This window comes from Archocentrus centrarchus, unplaced genomic scaffold (genome assembly GCF_007364275.1).
Source record: "Archocentrus centrarchus isolate MPI-CPG fArcCen1 unplaced genomic scaffold, fArcCen1 scaffold_91_ctg1, whole genome shotgun sequence".
Lineage (NCBI taxonomy): Eukaryota > Metazoa > Chordata > Actinopteri > Cichliformes > Cichlidae > Archocentrus > Archocentrus centrarchus.
Window position 1 is genome coordinate 291015 of NW_022060300.1, and position 20965 is coordinate 311979.

Sequence of the window (20965 nt, forward strand, 5' to 3'; positions counted from 1 at the left end):
GACTGAGTTTTCCAGCTAAAGCAGCTTCTCATTAAAGAGTCAAATGCATCAGATCATCTGTGTCTGCTAATGTGCCCTCTACTGAAAGGTTGTGATCACTTGAAAGACGTTAGTGTGACAGAGATGATGATATGTTCTCTTTATGACTCCTGAACAGATCAGACATCAAACTGCTAGAACCACAGAAGAGCCGTGAGGTCAAAGTTTACTGATCCTGCAGAGACAGCAGACCCCTGCTGTGATGATGACAGCAGAGTCCCACACTCAGAAATAAGATATAAAGGAAATACTGTCATCCAGCAGTGCTGCTCCTGTTTGAGGTGTCTTTGGCTTCAGCCCTCTGGAGGTTCATCATTTTATTTCCATTATACAATGATGCATAACTTAGCTTCTAGCACATCACTCAGTCCATGTCAATGCAGATATCCAACATGTTTTTCCTCATTGAGATTATTTCTGCTACACCAGAAAGAATCTGTTCCTCAGTGTTTCTGTCTCTGCACATGAATCTTATTGCTAATAATCTGCAGTGTGTTTGAAGCATTATTACAAACACACAAGCAGGTAAAGAGAAAGCACAGCAGCTATCTGCTGATGTAACCAAAGAGGATGTGGACTTCTCCACATCTGTAATTCTGTTATCATGCAGCTGTTTCCTTTATGCAGCTGTTTAAGCAGGAGTGATACCAACCCACAGCACTCGGGACAGGTAAACACTGTGGAGGAGCAGCAGCAGGAGGCTGGTTCTGACTAGCTTTGCTGTGAGGCCTTTCACTGTCATGAAATAAGACTCCAGACAACACAACACAATGTTGTGCACAGAAAGGTCGTGTACTGTTTCCCTTTGCTCAGGATTATTTTATGTCCAAGTATTCAGCTCCCTCTCTCATGCTTTATGCTGTGCTTAACCTCTGACCCCTGCATATACAGTGTATCACAAAAGTGAGTACACCCCTCACATGTCTGCATATATTTAAGTATATCTTTTCATGGGACAACACTGACAAAATGACACTTTGACACAATGAAAAGTAGTCTGTGTGCAGCTTATATAACAGTCTTCATGTAGAGCAACAATTCATGTATTAAGATCCTCAGAGTTCTTTGCCATGTTGGAACTTTCAGCGTCCAGTATGAGAGAGTGTGAGAGCTGTACTACAAAACTGAACACACCTGCTCCCTATGCACACCTGAGACCTAATAACACTAACGAGTCACATGACATTTTGGAGGGGAAATGACAAGCAGTGCTCAATGTGGACATTTACAGGTGTGGTCTCTTAGGGGTGTACTCACTTTTGTTGCTGCTGGTTATGACATTAATGGCTGTATACTGAGTTATTTTGAGGGAAGAATAAATTTACACTGTTATATAAGCTGCACACAGAATACTTTTCATTGTGTCAAAGTGTCATTTTGTCAGTGTTGTCCCATGAAAAGATCTACTTAAATATCTGCAGACATGTGAGGGGTGTGCTCACTTTTGTGATACACTGTAGGGGAGATGCATACCTGTGGGTTCTGGTTTCAGTTCTGGTGCCTCCGTCTCTCAGCACCGAGAGGACCTGTTTGTCCAAACTTCTACATGTATCTCGTTGACCTGCGTGTGACCTGTGGATAACTGGACTGTTACCATAGCAACCCTGTAATATGCTGCTGCATTGCAAAAGAAAACTCTGGCAGCGGACTATTTTAATTTAATGCCCTAAAATTTCCCCCACACATCACTGAGACGTCAAGTTACACCTTAAATCTGCAGCATCAGAGAGCTGCCTCTGACAGTCTCTGTTATTAGAGGCTCTGACTGAGCAACACAAACAAGCTCAGAAGAGATGTGACCTTAGTAAATATTAAAGAACAATATTCAGCAGACTTAAAGTGCTGACAGTCACGCTGTGCTCATGTGCTGAACACAGTTTAAAGTTCACTGAATCAGCAGGTTTTATTTTGATTATGAATCAATTTTCATATACAAAAGGTCAAAATGTCAGTTTGAATATAAAAAAATAATTTTGCTATTAGACACGTTAACAGGGAGAAATCAAAGTAAAAATTCAGAGGGAAATAAACTTTATTACATACACAGTATATACAGTACATATACTGATACTTTGTGGTCAGTGTCACAGGAATCGACTGCAGCATATTTGTGGACACTGAGTCTCATAACCGTTCTCTGGTTTTTATTTCTAAAATATTCAGCAGATTATGATCTCGTTTTCTTCTCTGAGATGAAATTTCAGGATTCTCAGCTGATTTTCAGTCATTTCTTTAGCTAATCACGTGTTTTGATTCATTTTCTGCTGCTCATCAGCTGCCTCAGGCTCATTTGGCTTCGAGGACGTGCGTCTTTTTTAAAGACCGCTAAATTAAGAGCAACAATAAAAAGCACACAAACAGCTCCGACTCCAACAGCAGCAGCAACACTCTGTCCGCCTCCTGCATTCCCACTTCCTGGTTTCTGAATTGCTTTTCCAAGACGTCCGACAGCCTCACCGACTTCTTCCCTGTGATCTGCAGATCAAACAGATGTGAGGCGTCAGACATGACAGTCAGCACAGGCCCATGCTCCAAGAAGCAGGTCCAATGAACTGTTTTCTGTTGCAGAACAGCTGATCAGAGTTAGTTCAAGCAACTCTGAGTTCAGCACATGTGTGAGTAAAGATGCAAAATACACAATATAAGATCTGTGCAACAAGGAGCTTTATATTATAGGTAAAGACTCTACAATAATACAGAGAAAACCCAACAGTCAAAACGACCCCCTATGAGCAGCACTTGTGACGGTGGGAAGGAAAAACTCCCTTTTAACAGGAAGAAACCTCCAGCAGAACCAGGCTCAGGGAGGGGCTGAGACCACAAGTAAGCCAGCAGTCTGAGAGCGAAGTGCTCTACGGGGGTGATATAGTACTATGAGGTCTTTGAAATAATGTGGGGTATTTTAAATCCTATTCTAGATTTAACAGGGAGCCAATGAAGAGAAGCCAATATGGGAGAAATCTGCTCTCTCTTTCTAGTCCCTGTCAGTACTCTAGCTGCAGCATTTTGGATCAGCTGAAGGCTTTTCAGGGAGCTTTTAGGACAGCCTGATAATAATGAATTACAATAGTCCAGCCTAGAAGTAATAAATGCATGAAATACCTTTTCAGCATCAGTCTGAGAAAGGATGTTTCTAATTTTAGAAATATTGCGCAAATGCAAAAAAGCGGTCCTACATATTTGTTTAATATGTGCATTGGAGGACAAATCCTGGCCAATAAATGTAAAGTTGTATTAAACACAAACATGGTGGAAGGAATGTGTCGGCTTTTATAGATTTTAAATATTTGTAATTTTGGAAGCATAAATAAGGGATACAGACAGCGCCAGGATGAAAGAAGCTGCCATGAATGGATCCAAAATGGATGAGCTGGGAAATGATCACATCCATAACAAATCCAGATCTGATGCAGAGGTGGATCTGGTTCTGGATCAGCCCACTAAGACCGAGTTAGGAGATTTTCAGTGGAAAATTCAGACATTGAACCTTTAGAATGTTTGACATCATTTAATAACTGACAGTCTGTGAACAAATTTCATCAGAGAATGTAATAAATTAAAATCAAGACTGCAGCTGCAGTTTTATTTTTAATCATCAGCTGCTTCAGGAACAGAGTAGATGATTCCAGTGGATGGAAACTGAGAGCTGCACTGCTGTGCACAGAAACACAGACTGCAGAGCTGATTCTGAGCTGATAATAAATCTGTACTCTGATCACAGTCTGTAAACACTGATGACTGAATCACTGTAAAAGAGCTCATAAGCTACTTTAAGATGGTCACTTAACACGAGGAGTCACCGAGCAGCTAGCTCTGTTTGTTGGATTTGGTGGGAGTTTGATGCCCTTCCTGATTTGTGTCTGCAGGAAAGAGCAAACTAACATTAACTCACTGTGACAGCAGCTTCATGAACGAAGGTGCAGCAGGAGGGGAGGAGTCAGAGACAAACTCAGAGTTTGTTGTTGAAACCTGCCAGTGAGCGGGTTTAGTTACCTAGGTTAATGACTCCGAGCTCTCTGTCAGGAACAGAAAGCTCAGTTTTCCTCCTCTCAGGGTTAAACTTCCTGGAACAGGGCCCTGCTGCTTTCTGCAAAGTCTCATCAGCAGCTTCAGACTCACCTGGCTCTGTGACTCTGAGGAGCCTGTCCTCACTGAAGACTCTGTCACTGTTTCCTGTGCTGCTCATTATAATCCGACACCTGTACGTTCCAGCATCGTTGACGGTGACGTTCTTCAGAACGACGGAAACATCTCCGTCCTTCATGGAGGGCTCTAACAGCTCGACTCGGCCTCTGAAAGACGGATGCTGGTACTTCTCGTACGAGCGGTCGTTACGGTAGAAGAAGACGTAATCATCTGAACTCAGGTCAGTTTTGCTCCACTCCAGCACAGTGATGACTGCACCTCTGGGAGCCTGACACTGAAGAGTGGCATCACCTCCAAGCATCACAGGATGATGCTCTAAAAGCAGAGAAAATTCATATAATTAGTAACAAACTTATTTTTTAATAAATAATTTTTTTGTGTATTTTTTTTTATAAGTGTAAGCATCAAATTTACAGTCATTTTAGTTGCTGTGAAAAGAGGATCATGTTTGATGATTTCTCTCTTTAGTAGTAAAACATCCATCCATTCACTTCTGCTTATCTTGTTCAGGGTCGCGGGGGGGCTGGAGCCTATCCAGCTGACATAGGTCACCAGCTTGTCGCAGGGCCAACACAGAGAGACAGACAACATCCACACCTATGGGCAATTTAGAGTGAACAATTAACCTAACCCCAGTCACTGCATGTCTTTGGACTGTGGGAGGAAACCCACGCAGACACGGGGAGAACATGCAAAACTATTTTTGCAATTTCCTCCCATCCATCATCTACTCCCAGCTGTCATAGGACAGGTCGGAATCTATCACAGACAACCACTCAAGCTCACACCTACGGACAGTTTGGAATCACCACATACGTGACTTTTGGTTGTTGCAGAAGACTGGAGCACTCAGGGAGAACCCACACAGGCACATGGAGAACACTCCCCACAGAAAGGCCCGGGTGATGTTCACCACTGTGTGCGTGTGTGTGTGTGTGTGTGTGTAACATAAAATCAAATTAACTCTGATGTGCCACAAACTGCAGCTGTAATGTCCACTTGAGGCTGTAATAGTGAGTCGTTCCCAACAGATTCCAGGATAAAAAGTCCAAGTTTACAGCAGAAACAAACACGTTTACAGCCTGCTATCAAAATAAAAAGCTGGAATAGGCTCCAGCTTCATGTCACTCATCAATAGATGTCAGATATCTGTGTCTGTGGGACACACACACACCCTGCAGATGCAGCTTGTTGATATTAGCTGATAAGTTAGCGCTCCATCATCTCATTCAAACAAGTTCACGTCTGCCTCCAATAAATCACCATGGCAACAGCCAAAATGCAAAGACTGAAGCCTCAAAGTGCAAAAATCAGCAAAGTGCTTCATTTACAGTCTCTGATTAAACCAGAATAACGTTTACAGCCAAGCTGAGCAGTTAGTCCATCTTTCTAGTTCAGTTCTGTTTGTGACAGAAACCCAGGAGCTGCTGTGGCACCAGGTGAAGTGATCATGGGGGGGGGGGTTCCTCAGTAATCCTCCAGAAGCTGAACTAAGACCTACAAGATGCCCTTTTACACACACTCCAGCACTGCGTTAGATTAGCAAACATGAATTGCGCCACACAGAAGTGTGCAAAGCAGATTTCATCACATTGACAGTCACAGTGACTGAGACAGTTTGACACACATGAAACAAAAAGAGTATTAAAACAGTTTTCAGCATTTATTAAAATAAAAACTCTGCACCTGTCTGTGTATGTGGATCACAACAATCTGTTAACCCAGTTAGCCGTCAAATACTGTTGTCCATCTGCACCGTTTCTGATTGGACCTCTGGCTCTATGTGAGAACTGCACAGAAACCCATTTCTAATTTTTCCATACCTCACATCTCACACACACACACACACACACACACACACACACACACACACACACACTCACACACACACACACACAGATCTCACCTTCGTCTGCAAAGGCCTCAAAAAGGATCAAAAGCTCTGCAAAGAAACAGAGTAACATCATCTCTGTGGTCATATTTCTGGCAGCTTTGTGGCTGAACTGTTCAGAGTTGTGTAACAAAGGAAGAACTTATTCAAGTGGCCGGAACGTCGAGTCCACGTTTACAGGAACTGTTTTATTTTGACGTTTGATTCATTTGAGCATTTTCCACTCAATCAATCAACGTGATCCTTGCTGGTGATCCACTTCATTCGTGATTCACTTGGATTAGAAATTCATTCAAATCTTCATCATGATCCGCTCTCTGCTCCTGCTGATTTGCAGTTGCTATGTGGCCAATATGTGTGCAAAAAATAAAATATAAAATCAAGCATGAGTTATAGGACTGTACAATTAGTTATAAATGACAATTCTGAACCTACTGAATAAAGTCAATCCAGTATGATCCCTGCTTAAAAAACTATTAAAAACTATCCTTCATAGCTCACATGTGGATTCATCTTGTGCTTCATCCACTCTGGCCAACTGTAACATTTCATCTCAAGCTGCTGCAGGAATTCACAGAAATTAAAGGACAAATCTGCTCAAATTCACCAAAGTTAATGAAATATAAAAATAGCATGTGTTTTGCAGCAGACTCAGCAAAGAAGCCCAGACTTCCCTCTCCCCTCCATGTGGATGTGGAGAGGCTGTTTGGAGACTGGCTGTTGGGATACATGAAGTGTTCCCAGCCAGCTGAGAGATATCTCTGCAGCGTGTCCTGGGTCTGCCCCGGGGCCTCCTCACAGTAGGACATGATCGGAAACCTCACCCAAGAGGCGCCCAGGAGGCATCTTAGTCCCACGCCTGAGCCACCTCAACTGACTCCTCTCGATGTGGAGGAGCAGCGGCTCTACTTTGAGCCCCTCCCAAATGGCCGCACTCCTCACCCTCTCTCTAACCGAGAGGAAGCTCATTTCTGACACTTGTATTCGCAATCTTATTCTTTCGGTCACTACCCAAAGCTTGTGGCCATAGATGAGGGCAGAGCCGTAGATCCACCGGTCGCTTTTCACGCTCAGCTCCCTCTTCACCAGGACAGTGCAGCATCCGCATCACTGCAGACGCAGGCCTGATCCGTCAGCTGATCTCCCGCTCCCTCCTCCTGTCACCCGTGAAAAACACCCCGAGATACTTGAACTCCTCCACCTGGGGCAGCAACTCGTCCCTGAGCTGGAGAGGACACTCCACCTTTTTCTGGCTGAGGACCGTGGCCTCAGACTTAGATACCAGCCGCTTCACACTCGGCTGTAAACCGTTTCGCTGAGAGCTGGAGGCCAACAGAAGTTTATGCTCCCAAAATCCGGAAGAGCCAAAAATATCAGGAAAACTCTTCTGCTTTGATTATTTTTCATTCTATGTTATTTTTACTCTATGTCTGTTTTATTTATATGACTTAACCCGCTTATTTTTTGCGCCTTTATGACGTTTTGGTGTTAGAAACGTGCAGTCGTAGCGTCAGCACCGGCGCTGCCGTGCCCTTGTTGCCTTCTGTTATGATCGAGCGCACATTTACACCACGTTTGCTGCGCGTGGGTGTCCGATGTTTTCACAGCGTTTCCGGGTTGAGCGGCATGTTCATTCAAACAGCGCTGTGTCCGCAGAAACCGGCTTATTTAAAGGACAGCGCACAGTGGGCCGCAGCTCTGTGTTCACCACCGGTTCAAGTTTAAACAAATAAAGAACAATTAAGACCAGAATATGAAATTTAAAAAAAAAAAAGTTTTTTTTTAAGAGTGGTCCAGGCTGAAAGCGGAGACACGGCAGTGGGTCAGACTGAGCGATACAGTGACCGTGAAAAATCCTCAACTTAATGAACAACTGCAGTTTTAAACCAAAGCTGAAAGAGATGATTTGGAGTGAAATTACAGAAACTTCTCTCTTTATATCTGCAAACAAGTGAGTCTGAATGCAGCGTGTTTATCTGAGCACATCCATTACTCACCCAGTCATTGTTCCTGGAGCTGAAAACTGCTGGCTTACGGGACGAAATCCACACTTTGCGTTACAATCGCAGAATCTCCCTTATTTATCCTTCAAGGCGCAGTTGGACTTTATTCCGATCCTTAAAGCACGATATCCGGATAATTCGGTACATGTCTGCCGGTTCTTGCTGGGTAATTAACCAAGAAAATCCACACGGAATAAATCCACACAGCGAGTCAAACTCTTCCTTTAAGATCCCTCCTCTGTGGGCAACAGCTGGATACAAATTACGTCCACAAAGCAGTGCATCCATATGCGGATAAGTTAGTTGTAGCGGGGTTTTAACTGCCCCCTTTGGCCACATTAATGTGACGCGCTGTCAGTCACGCCCGGTCTTCTGCCTTTTGGGGCATTTCTTCCTCTGCTGTGGGTACGAGGCTCCAAAGTGAAGTCCACTATTTCCACTTGAAGATACGCCACCTCTTTTTTTCTGACTGACCGCCTCCCTCCTGTTTGTTCAGCGCACCTTTTCTGTTTCTGCGTGTTTGACACTTTTTTCGAGCCACCAAGCAGCGCTGATGCTGCTCCGCAGCCCCCCCTTAGCAGGCTTTAATGTTGCGTTCAAGTCCCGTGGGGTGAATTGTAAAGGCAGTTGTATCATTATGCTGCTGTTGTTTTAAAATAAATGCTTAAAAATAAATAAATTCACATTTATGTGGCTAAGCTTTCCCACCTTTATGATATGATGATATGACATGATTAGTTTATGTGCTTTATGGATCACTACGCTTTCTAACATCTGTAGCTGTGCTCTGCAGGGTTGTTAGATATTTCAAGTGTGGCATTAATGTCTCTGTGATGCTTTCATAAAAGAATCAACCACAGAGCTAAAGGAAGGAGGTGTGTTTAACTCCTGCTGTGAAACAAAAACACTTGAATCTCACAGCACTGTGCAGAGGAATGAGACACACACCTGCTCTGTCAGTACCACATGCATGTTTGAATGTTCATATTTGAGTTGGAGTAGAGTGGCACTGATAAGCACACAGAGTTTTAATAAGAATACAGTCATTTTCTGAGTGATTCATATTTCAAAGGTTTGCTGTGGTCAGGGAAAGGATTGTGCAAGAAAGAAAGAAAGAAGAAAATACTGGGAAAATACTCTCTTTATGCTGAAACTGACAAAACTACTGAAAAAAGAAACAGGTGGATGAATCAACACAGTTTAATGAGACTGTGCATGGTTTTGGTGGTTTTGGTATCAGATTAACTTTCAGCGATCTGCTGGACTCATGAACTGTGTTCTTACAGCTCATCTGAGTTTCAGCAGCTCTCAGCTGTTTGAAGGAAGGTCTGTGACTCTGAGGAGGACGACAGCTCTGCTGGATGGACTCAGAGGAGAAACACAAGCAGAGAACAGAGGACTCAGGGTGGACAGTCTGGGTTTGGACAACCAGCTGGTTCTTCCTGTAACATCAGCTACATCGACACATGGGACAGTGGAGTTTACTGGTGTGAGTTGATAGGTTCAGATCATTTTAATAACTCAGAGAACAAACACACAACTCTTTTGAACTTGCGCAAGGAGGAGAGATCCGTTCCTTGAACTCAGCTCGCGGCTGAGCGGAAGTTATCTGTCCTGGAGGACCGCTTCCTGCGCAGCGCTTTTATTCGGATTTTCACAATAAGATCACGTGGGTTACACCAAACGCATTTTACAGCATGTAATAAACAACATTCTTGGCTTTTTCCTTACCATATATGGTCATAAGCATACTGTGACATGTGCGCATGTAACATGGCGTATATGTCTGTGTAGATTCTCAGTCATCCAGGTCATAGTAGTCTCTGGAGCTTGAAAAAGGCGACTGGACTTCTTTTGTTTCTTGAAGACGTTTCACCTCTCATCCGAAAGGCTTCTTCAGTTCTCAACCAAATGGTGGAGAGACCCAGGTATTTAAACCCCTGTGGGCGTAGTCCCCTGGAGGTGGTTATATATAACATGGCGTATACGAGACACGTATCCTATATGTGTTCTCTGCAGGCTGAGAGCAGCCTGCAGGTAACTACAACTTTCTTTGTAAAAAATGTCACCACGTGTTTCCATTTCAAACATAAAAACAACAGTATCATATGTACATAAAACAACTTATAGAAAATATACAAACAGAAGATATGATAATTTATAATAAACAGAATGGAATTTATACCATAACTCCAACATGAGTCCAGAGAGGGTGCCATCAGTAACATGGTTAAGCTCACAGTCTCTGGTAAGCTGAGTGTGTGGAGTTAGTGTTGATGAAGCTGTGTGTAAATGGATGAAATGCTGTAGTTTGTCTCTGTGTTGAGGTGGATCAGTTTCTGGTCCCTTCTGGACATCTTTAGGGATCCGGACTGTTGCCCTTCAGTCAGCCAATCAGAGTGCATCTTGTCTATTAGCAGCTGGTTCATTTGTGCTAATAGTGCAGTTGTTGTGAATCATGTCTGGTGCTGTCCAGTTCTTCACCTGTGAGGCTCTTTCTTGAATATTTACCACTGTGAAGATCCTCTAGCCACTGAGCACTGGTGTTGTGTGGTGCATTCTCCTCCCATATCTTCATCCAGTATTGCTCCATCTCCAGCAGTTCCAGCTGTTCCCCTGCCACTGAGAGAACACCTTGGAACATCTGGTTTATTCTCTTGGCTTCTGTGTCTCTGGAACATCTCTTCGAGTGGTTAGACAAGGCTGTGAGTTTCTAAGGTATGGACAGCTTGTCCTTTTTTAGGCATCCCTTTCCTCATCGTAACTTTGATAGGTGGTGCCCAGTTTCTGAGTGTGGGGATGATGATTATCTCCCCACTTTTCTCCCCTTCAGCTGGGATTCAAACCCCCAATTATTGTTCCAAAGACGGTAATGTTACCATTACAACTTCTCTCTCTCAGAGGCCTGGGAGCTTGAGGGTCCTGCGCAGTATCTTAGCTGTTCCCAGTATTGCGCTCTTCTGGACAGAGATCTCGGATGTCGTTTCAGGAATCTGCTGGAGCCACTCTCCCAGTTGGGGGTCACTGCCCCGAGTGTTCCCATTACCACGGGGACCACTGTTACCTTCATCTTCCACATCATTTCCAGCTCCTCTCTGAGCCCTTGGTGTTTGTCGAGCTTCTCGTGTTCCTTCTTCTTGATGTTCTCGTCACTTGGTGTTGCAACGTCTATCACTACGACCTTCTTCCTTTGTTTGTCCACCACTACGATGTCCAGTTGGTTGGTTAGCCACCACAAGTTTGTCTGTCTGTATCTGGAAGTCCAACAGGATCTTAGCTCTGTTGATCTCAGCCACCCTTGGAGGCGTGTCCCATTTTGACCTCAGGATTTCCAGGTCATACTCGGCACAGATGTTCCTGTATACTATGCCGGCCACTTGGTTATGATGTTCCATGTATAACCAGCCTGCTAGCATCTTGCACCCTGCTGTTATGTGCTGGATTGTCTCGAAGGCTTTTTTCTGGCTCCCTGAGCCTGGTTCTGCTGGAGGTTTCTTCCTGTTAAAAGGTAGTGTTTCCAAGTGTTTCCTCATAGGGTTATTCTATTTTACTTATTTATTTATTGACTGTTGGGTTTTCTCTGTAATTATTGTAGGGTCTTTACCTTACAAAAAATAATGCTTTGCGGCGACTGTTTGTTGTGATTTGAAACTATATCAATAAAACTGAACTGAATTGAATCGACCACATCATTAGAAGCTTTGGTTTTGCTTATTGTGAGCATCCACCGCTGGAACAGGAGATATATGACAGAAAAAAAGAAAAGCAGCTCCAGTTTACATTAAACTTTCCCTCCAAGTCTTATGAACATCTGGCCTGCAGCTGCCAGTATCACACACAGATCATTTACCTTTTAAAATGCTGTTTTTATTTCTCACTAAAATGATGGAGGTGTGACATAAACAGCTGCTGGATGAAGCAGCTCTGTGGTCTCTCTGTGCTACAAGAACAAGAAGACAGCCTCATTACACACAGTTACAATCACGTTCTTTAGGATCCACGTCTGCATCCTTTGGTGGGAGCTGAAAGTTTGTGGAACCTGATATTTAGGTTAGCAAAGTGTTTTCTTCAAGTGTTGGACCTGAGCAGCTCTGCTCTCATTACAACATGTTCTCGTATCCTTGCAGATCAGGACTGTCTCAGTGACATGAGTTTGTCTGGCTTGCAGAGAGCGATCCAGCTGCAGTTTATTCTTCAGTGCAAAGAACAAAAGACATCAGTTACATCGGAACAAAGAGCAGACACAGAGGTGCAGCTGCTCCTCTTTCATTCTCACTGACCTTCTGCAGGGTTTGGATTAGATAGATAGATAGATAGATAGATAGATAGATAGATAGATAGATAGATAGATAGATAGATAGATAGATAGATAGATAGATAGATAGATAGATAGATAGATAGATAGATAGATAGATAGATAGATAGATAGATAGATAGATAGATAGATAGATAGATAGTGTTATTTGTCACATGCGCAATTATACACAGCACGATGCACAGTGAAATGTATTTTGTACCTGCAGCCATATATACACACATATAAATAAGGAGAATGAAAAGTAATTCACACTATATACTATACACTATGCACACTATACACACAGAATTATAGAATATTATAATATTTACATTGTGCAATAATAGTCCAGTTAGGGCTCAGAGTTGAGCAGACGGATGGCTTGTGGGTAAAAACTCTTCTTCAACCTTTCAGTCTTAGCCCTCAGGCAGCGGTAACGCCGGCCTGATGGGAGCAGGGAGAAGAGAGAGTGTCCGGGGTGGCTGGGCTGTTTTAGGATCTTCATGGCCCTCAGCCTGCACTGCTTGGTGTAAATGTCCTGCAGGTTGGGGAGGGTGGTTCTGATGGTCGTTCAGCTGATCGAACCACCCTTTTTAGGGCGATGAATTCCTGATTGGTGCAGTTTCCCATCCAGGTGGTGATGCTCCCACGCATGATGCTCTCGATGATGCATTATGTGCACAGCTGCTGTTTGTTAAAAGGAGGAAGCAACTGGAGGACCTTGGACCATCTGGTAAACCTCCCCTGTGAACAAAAGAGCCAGTAATAAAAAAAAGAGGCTCAGATTTCAGCCTGCAGCTGCACAGACAGCGATGACAGAAACAGGATGCAGTTACAGCATCTGTCCTGTAGAGGGAATAATGTGTTCACATCAGCAGGTCAGTCAGGACTACTCTAAAGAACATCAAACCATAACATTGGAAAAATCTGTGAGGTTAAACACATAAAACAGACTGAAAGCAGCCCTGAAAGTCCTGCGGGGTCAGACAAGTTATGATAAAATACACTGCACCCAAAGAATGAGTCCACTATGAGAAATTTAGCATTTATTTGCTCAATAAAAGCTCATGGAAAATGTGAAAAGCACACAGTGAAAACAGTGACACCGACAGATCAAACATTAATGAGTGAATATTTAAAAACAGATCCAGAGCCTCCATTTCTCTGCACATTTACACGTTTATTATCATGTCCTTCGTTGATTCAGGTATCAGTCCTACAGCCAAGAGCGCAGCAGATTTATCACATTTAGATGAAGTGCAGCAACAGCTCCGACAGTTTCAGCTCCTTCTTTAAGATTTTCCAGGACATATTTAGAAGCCTTTATTCTAATATCTATACTGATGACAAAGATTTAGTAAACAGAAGGACTTTGATGTTTTAACTTGTGGCCTTCATCAGAGTTAGCAGACATATCACACACAACTATTTAAAGAATAGAAAAAAAAGAAAGAATAAAAAAACAACAATCCTGCATCCAACAGACAAACCCACCAATGAGAAATGAGGAAGAGTAAGGATGGGCTGGGTTTAAAGGAATTGTGTTCCTGGGATTGGTCTATTAGAGGTGCTGTTTTTCATACTGCATGGATTACTGGAGCTTCTACCTGCACAGACTTTGTTCCTCTCTCTGCAGCATGGAAGCTGTGCCAAAAACCTCCAGACTGGCTGTTGGGATACATGAAAGTCACAGTGATCACAGTTTTTACATGTGTTCATAGGGAAGCAGTCCAGAGAAAGATTAGAAATAAACATGATGATAGTTTTAGTCACTTCTGAGAAACTGACTCAGAATGTTGGCAGCTTTGCTGGGTATCTGTGTGTCAGAGCTAATAAATGCTTCTCTTTACATTTCTTAAGATTGCATCAACTTGCTCTCATTGTCGGTCATGGTCAGGTTTCCCCTTTTTAGTCTTCCCCTTTAGCCCAGGAAGGCCCAGCTCCCCTCAGAGCCGACCAAATTAAACTACAATTCACAACAAAAATCACTGGACATGAGCAGGATTCGCTTCAAGGATTTATTTTCACACAGGGTTATACAGAGCAAGAAAGCAATAAGCGCCTCCTAGGAGTGTGGCCTTGAGCAGTTAGTATAGGACAGGCAAAAGAAAGAAGTAAGGAGCTCCCTGGCTGCACCCAAACAGGACAGTTATATTACCCCCTGAGAAACTCTTCTCCACCCCACTCTGTCCAAGATTAATTTGCATGAATCGTCACCCCTTTGAAACCTGATCCTCACCTGATCATCTATTCGGCCAGACTCCACCCACTCCCAGTCACATGCTCAAAGCCACACATCATAGGGGTACCTTTGGTTTATGACAGTTTAGACAGATGTCACGAATGATGAACATGTCTACTCAAACATCGGCTAGGAAAACATCGTTAGTACCACTCCACTTAGCCAAGTCTTATCTCTACCCCATCCTAGCCAGGAGGGTACAGGGGTGGGGACCTACCGAACTCCAATTTAGGGGCACACCTGTCGGATAACACTGCTGAAATACAACATCAGGTTACAAGTGTCAAGGCGAACAGTGGTCATTCTAGCAACTTTCCCAAAGCTTCAAACACACACAGCAAGGTTCATAACAGGTCTCACCCTCACCCCAGTGACCTAGAGAACATAAAGCACTCTATACATCGGTGTGTGTGTAAGGGGCTTCCCCTCACTTTGCACAAGCCATAAAAGTAGTGTATGGTATCTAACACATGATAATGATGGCTCCATGCACCAGTATGAAGGTCATACAGAATATAAAATAGTCTCAGTATAAGTAATTAACATGAAAATGGTGACAGTACAATTAACATAGGTGCTCAGTAAGAGTAGATATATTCCCATATGTGATGATAATAGATGAAAGTTACACTGACTCATCAGAGGCCCCTAGAAGCAGGGCCAGTAATTAGCCATGGGGAAAGTAGAGTAAAATATTGAGATAATAAATGAGTCCCCCAGCATGAAACAGTGGCCCTCACAGTACATGTATGGAATGATAGATGTCCTCTGCTATGGGTGGGGAAAGTCCCGTCCTGCACATGATGTAATGTTTAAGGCTGCTACTAGTGGGAAAGACCCACCCAGCATACAGTACAAGATATTGAAAGGCCTCTGATGCCAGTATGAGAATAGATGATAAATGAAAGTAGTAAAAAATATCCCCACATTGTCTTGTTTCAGAGGGCTCCAACGCTCTGGCTGTTCATTTGTATTGAGCTCATTTGTTGGACCTGATTCACCTTTTTCTGCACATTCACACCTGCAACAAATCTTTGAGTCCATCTCAGACAAACAATGATCTCTATGTCACTACAAGGTCTTAAATGACTGCAGGTGCTGCTCTCCCTCTCTCTATTCTTGTAAAACAAAACTGAGAACGCTCCTCTCATTTCTCTCACACTGTATTCATTCATAATAAATCCCCTGCATCCCCACCCACTTTCAGTTATAGTCACATAGTTGCTTCTTAGTTCAATGTGGCAACAACAGTTGCAACAGTTACAACAGTCAGAATCATAAAGAAAAGACTTAGAGGAGCAGGGTTCTAGCCAGAAGTTTTTTCAACCTGCCCCCCCCCCCCCCCCCCCCCCCCCCCCCCCCCCCCCACGCTAATGCTATCCACTAAATTAATTGAGTGACGGGGGCTATATATGTAACTGGAAAACACCTATAAAGCCTAGGCAGTAATCACAATCTTTGTGGACATGTAGGTACATTTCTCGAGGTGCATGTCAGTTATGTATGTAGGACCGATATAGAACTCTAAATCAGGCCTTATTATATTGATAGAGTGATCATTTTTGCATATAATCCAGAAGAGGTACACTTATATATATCATTATTTAATGTATCCCAGAGTGCCGTTTCCTTCCACTAATGGGTTTGCATTACACACACACAAAAAAATAATCCAGATGTTTTATCGATCAGCTGCTAAAAGCATTTCCTACATTCAAATATTGGCCACCTGTAGTTTTTTTCTTGAAGGCCTTTCACAGTTCCACTGGTGCTGAAAACTAATGTTTCACTATGGCTTTCTGAATATAAGTAGGGCTGCAACTATCAAGTGCTTTAGTAATCGAGTATTCTATCATTTACTACATCATTTTAATCAAGTAATTGGACAAGAAATAATTATTCATATTAACAATTAATCTAGATATTTTAACTTCCATACTGAAGAGGTTTCTCTGTGCGAAACAAACAGCGGTGGATGGAGCAGCTACAAAGTTCTCTTTTCTTCATGTTGTTGATCAGGTGGTTGATGAAGGACCTCCAGCTTTATTGATGTTCTTATATTAGTGTTAATTTTATAATTGATTGTATTTTCTAGCACCGGTGTGTTTTTTTTTTTTATATTTTAATTTATTGGTGTGCTTCTTTCGATGTACAGCACTTTGGTGTATTTATAGTGCTTTATAAATAAACTTGGCTTGGCTGGCTCCAGCTGTTTCCTGGTTGCTCCACCTGAGCTCACCGTCTCGGTAATGGCTCCGCCTCTTTGCGCTTGCTGCTTGTGTGCAGATAGACTGCACCTGAAACAGCTGCTGCTGTTGTGTTTTTTGCTGAAAAACTGTGGGCTGTATGAGCTTAATGCTTTTTATTCACAAGCGCCTTCCACATTAAATTTTTTCTGCAGGTCTATTTTTAGTTGCTAATCAGGGATTAAAACATAAAAAACATTTTAATGCCCCTCGGTACTGAGAGGGGGGCTTCCGACGCTGAACTATGGCTAGTGCTAATGACAGCTCCCGCTACCAAACTGGTTATAGCGATCCTTTCTGGTGGCTACAGCTGAAGTAAAGAAAAAATAACAGCTGATATTCTCTGCATAGTGAGCACATCACATACACGTGTCCAAATCAAGAGATCACACGTGCACATTGTGCACTGCCCGTGCTCTGTGGTAGATTGCAAATTGTGATGAAATGATCCAGGCACAAGTGGCAATAATAGCAGCAACCTAGATGGGGTGGGGTGTGCTTCTGTTTGCTAAATGCAGTGACAGCAGAGCTCCGAACATGAAGCGGTGAAATCCTCAGCCCAGCTCAAGGGCGTCTCAGCAAGGCGCAACGCCTGGCAATCAACCACTAGCTAGAACACTGATAAGATGGTAAAGAAATGAGCAAGAAATTTTTTTATACATGTTTGAAATTCAAATCAGTCAGACTTACAGAGCCTGCTTTACTCACAGAGGTGTTAACTTACTTTTCATCTACACGAGTCTGTTCTGCTCTAATTTTCTAAAATTTATTTTCTAAAGTTTTTATTTATATAAATTTCATTCCTTTTCAAGCAGCAGCTGGTTTTCTTGTTCTTAATGACAGGAACCACCTTTTTCCTGAAAGAAAAGAAACTGTTTAAAACTGACAGCATGAGAAGATCAGTGATGTGGAACTGAGGGACTTTTCTTTGGTGTTTAGGATAAAGCCTCCTGAGAAAAAATGACTAAAAACCTGTAATCACTGTTTAACTTTTACCTCACGTTGTCGCTGGTTGTGAGTCAGAAAGATGCAAATTGCTGCAGGGCACCATGGAAACCAGCAGAGTATCTGAAAGATGAAACAAACTTTGTGACCTTAAACAAAAGCAGCTGACAGACTCAGAACAGAAGAATAAATGATAAACCTTCTGCTCCCAAACAAAAAGATGACACTTCATCTTTTTGTTTGGGTGGAGGTGGTGGTGGCTTCTTTTTATGTTTTTTTTTTTTTTTCATTTGATTGTATGTTTCTTGTTTGTCCCAAAACTTTTTTAAACAATTTTCAGACTCTTTAATCAACAGCAAGTATTTGCAGAATTTAATGCAGAGCAGGAAACTTGGGGCTTTCATGTGAATCATTCAGAGTTAAAGTCATCAGTCATGTGGTTCTTTCCACCCAGCTGTTGTTTCCATTTTATGGAGTTCACTTTCCTTTGGTTCTTGGGCACCTGTGGCCCTGGGACCCTGCCAGTGGCCTGGGTTGAAAGAAGTGGCTCCCAGTTGCCTCGGGTTCTCTGGCTCTTGCCCCTCAGCTGAAGGGGCTCTGTCTGGGGCCTCCCTCTCCCCTCTGCTGGGGTGGGCATGCAGTTGTCATTGAAATGTGTGGCTCTGGGCCTTCACTGATACTTGGGGAGAGGGGGGCTGTGGGTGGTCCGGGTCTCCTGGGATGTTCTCTATCTGCTTCCGAGTTCTGGAGGGCGTTGCTGCAGCTTTCCTCCCTTATTAGTATGGTGACAGACACACACACACACATACACACAGACACACACACACACACAGAGAGAAAGACACTAAAATACAACACAAGTTTGTTGGTTTGTGTAGCAATGTTTTTTTATCCAGGTACCACAAATTAATAAATAAAATAAAATAAAATGAAAGGAAAGGAAAACACTAACAAAAGGAGCCTCTAAATAATCTATAGTGACAGAAACAGAAATCTGTTTGTGTTCAGATCCTCAGCAGTCATCTACTCCTCGCTGAAGTCAACAAGCACATCTCAACAACAGCTGCAGCAGTGATGACCCGCTGGCTGTTAAACAGAGGCCTGCAGACTTCTGTGCAGCATATTTATTTCATTAGATGCTGTGTGTGTCTTTGCAGCCTCAGAGCTGCACTGGAATAAACAACCTGCATGTACACGTTGAGGATGAAGGGGATTCTTTTTTTTTTTTGGAATATAACATCTTTAAAAAAAAATAATGCCATTACCCAGTCATTGCACACACCCATGCAACTTCAGCCAATCAAAGTCCTTCATTCTGATTCAAAAAGGATGATTTCTTGGCTCCCCCTGCATGTCTGTGCCTGCAGAGCTCCTCCTTGAATGAACAGCTGCTGTAAACAGACATTGTGCCACGGTCAGAGCTCTTGGTGGTGAGAGGAGCTTTCTTGTGGCAGCTTGTACACATTCTAAGTACAGCATACCTACAGCTTCAGCCCACATGATTCACTCTTCTGCCTATGTGCAGACCTGTAAAAATGTGACACATGTCTCTGTTGGGATAATAAAGTTCACTACAAAACATTCAGCAGTGGTAATTATTTATACTGTCATGGTCCCAAGTCTGCAACCCAGTGTTTTTGTGGTTAGTGGACTTGACTTAGTTAGTGTGCCTTTGTGTTCTCTGGGCTGTTTTATTGATTGTGTTCTCGTTCTGTACCTTTAGTTTAGTAACCTTAACTTCATGTTCCTCCCAGTGTCAGATCTACATTCCTGTCTCCATGTTCTGCTGCTTTCTGTTTTACTTTGTCAGTCTGTGTCTCTTGTGCTCCGTGTTTAGTTTTACTTCCTTGTCTTTTTAACAGTGACAATTTAAGTTTAAGGACTTTTTTCACCCTTTTCAGAGTTTATAATGTGTGTGTATTGCATTAGCTAGAGTGAGAGCTCCAGCTGTCAGAGTGGGAGACTTCAAATTCTCCATCTGAAAAATTTATCTTTAAACTGCCACTCTGTCCATGTTATTCACTCTACAGTCATCATTTTACTATGAAAACGCAGAGCCGCTTCTCTACTTTCAAACAATGTGTCTCCCAACTCTGAAAAATATCAATTTTTTAAACTGTGAGGGTTCAAGCAGAGGGAGTACCTTCCAACTCCTCCATTAAGCTCCATAGTGAATTTAGGGAGGAGATTTTCTCAAAACCCGAAAAGAGCCCTATTTTTAAACTGCTCCCAGGACCACAGTTTTGAACCCAGGAAAATAAAAAATACACCTCTGTTTAGAGCAGGTTCTTGTGACACTCAAAGTTCAAAAATCATTTTGATAGGAGCTATGGTTTGTGATTTAGAAGCAGATGTTTCATGGGTGCACTGAGGCAAATTCAACAGATATTTGGCCCAGAGTCCAAGCATTTCAACAGTTGGGCAGTTGTTTTCAGTTGGCAGATTTAAATGTGTAGGAACATTCAGGCCTCTTTTCCACTCACAGGGTTCCGGAGCCGGTGCCAGCATTTGAACCATTTGGCGCTTTTTCCACTGCAAAAGCACTCGGTGCTCAGACAAAAAACTGGTTCAACCCCGGCCCCGCAAACTAGCTGGTCTTGAACCAAGAACACGTGACGAAAGCAGCAGAAGGGCGTGACTCTGCCGTCTCAGTGTAAAGTTTTCTACTGCTGTTTCACTGCATGGTGTGTATTACATATGAAAAACAATGCAATTTTCACAGCTCTGAATTAGGTTGGGCTCTAAGGCTGAACTTGCTGCTTTGTATCAGTTCATATCACAGATAAAAGGACACAAAGTGCGTACTTGTCGTCTTGCTCTAATTGCTGTCTGTGTTTCCCTCTGTGCTGCACACAGATGCTGCAGTAGTTTGGTTTGGACCGTAAAACGTATTTGCAGCACTAGAAAGGGGAGCATGTTCTCCCACGTTTGTGCGCTTCGGCTTGCGTGGCCAGACGAGGACCCACCCACACTCATACGTAAAGGAGCAGTTCACAGAAACGCGGGTCGGTTCTTAAGCGTTTCGCCGGTTCATTGGGAACAGCATGAGCACTGGCACGTGAACCGGCTCCTCGGTGGTGGGAAAGTAGCAACAGGGAGACACAGACACATCAGTCAGTGACTGACACACACACACACGCACACACACACACGCAC

General features: G+C 43.0%; 1 protein-coding gene across 1 annotated transcript; it reads right to left on the reverse strand.

Moving 5' to 3' along the window:
- Positions 1 to 2293: 2293 nt before the first annotated feature.
- On the reverse strand, positions 2294 to 8610 carry LOC115777988 (coxsackievirus and adenovirus receptor homolog). The gene is made up of 4 exons (XM_030726008.1): positions 8074 to 8610; positions 6092 to 6416; positions 4159 to 4500; positions 2294 to 2514 (listed from the first exon to the last, which is right to left on the reverse strand). The coding sequence occupies exons 2-4, from the start codon at positions 6162 to 6164 to the stop codon at positions 2294 to 2296; spliced, it is 636 nt and encodes a 211-aa protein (XP_030581868.1). The 5' UTR covers positions 6165 to 6416; positions 8074 to 8610.
- Between the last annotated feature and the right edge of the window lie 12355 nt (positions 8611 to 20965).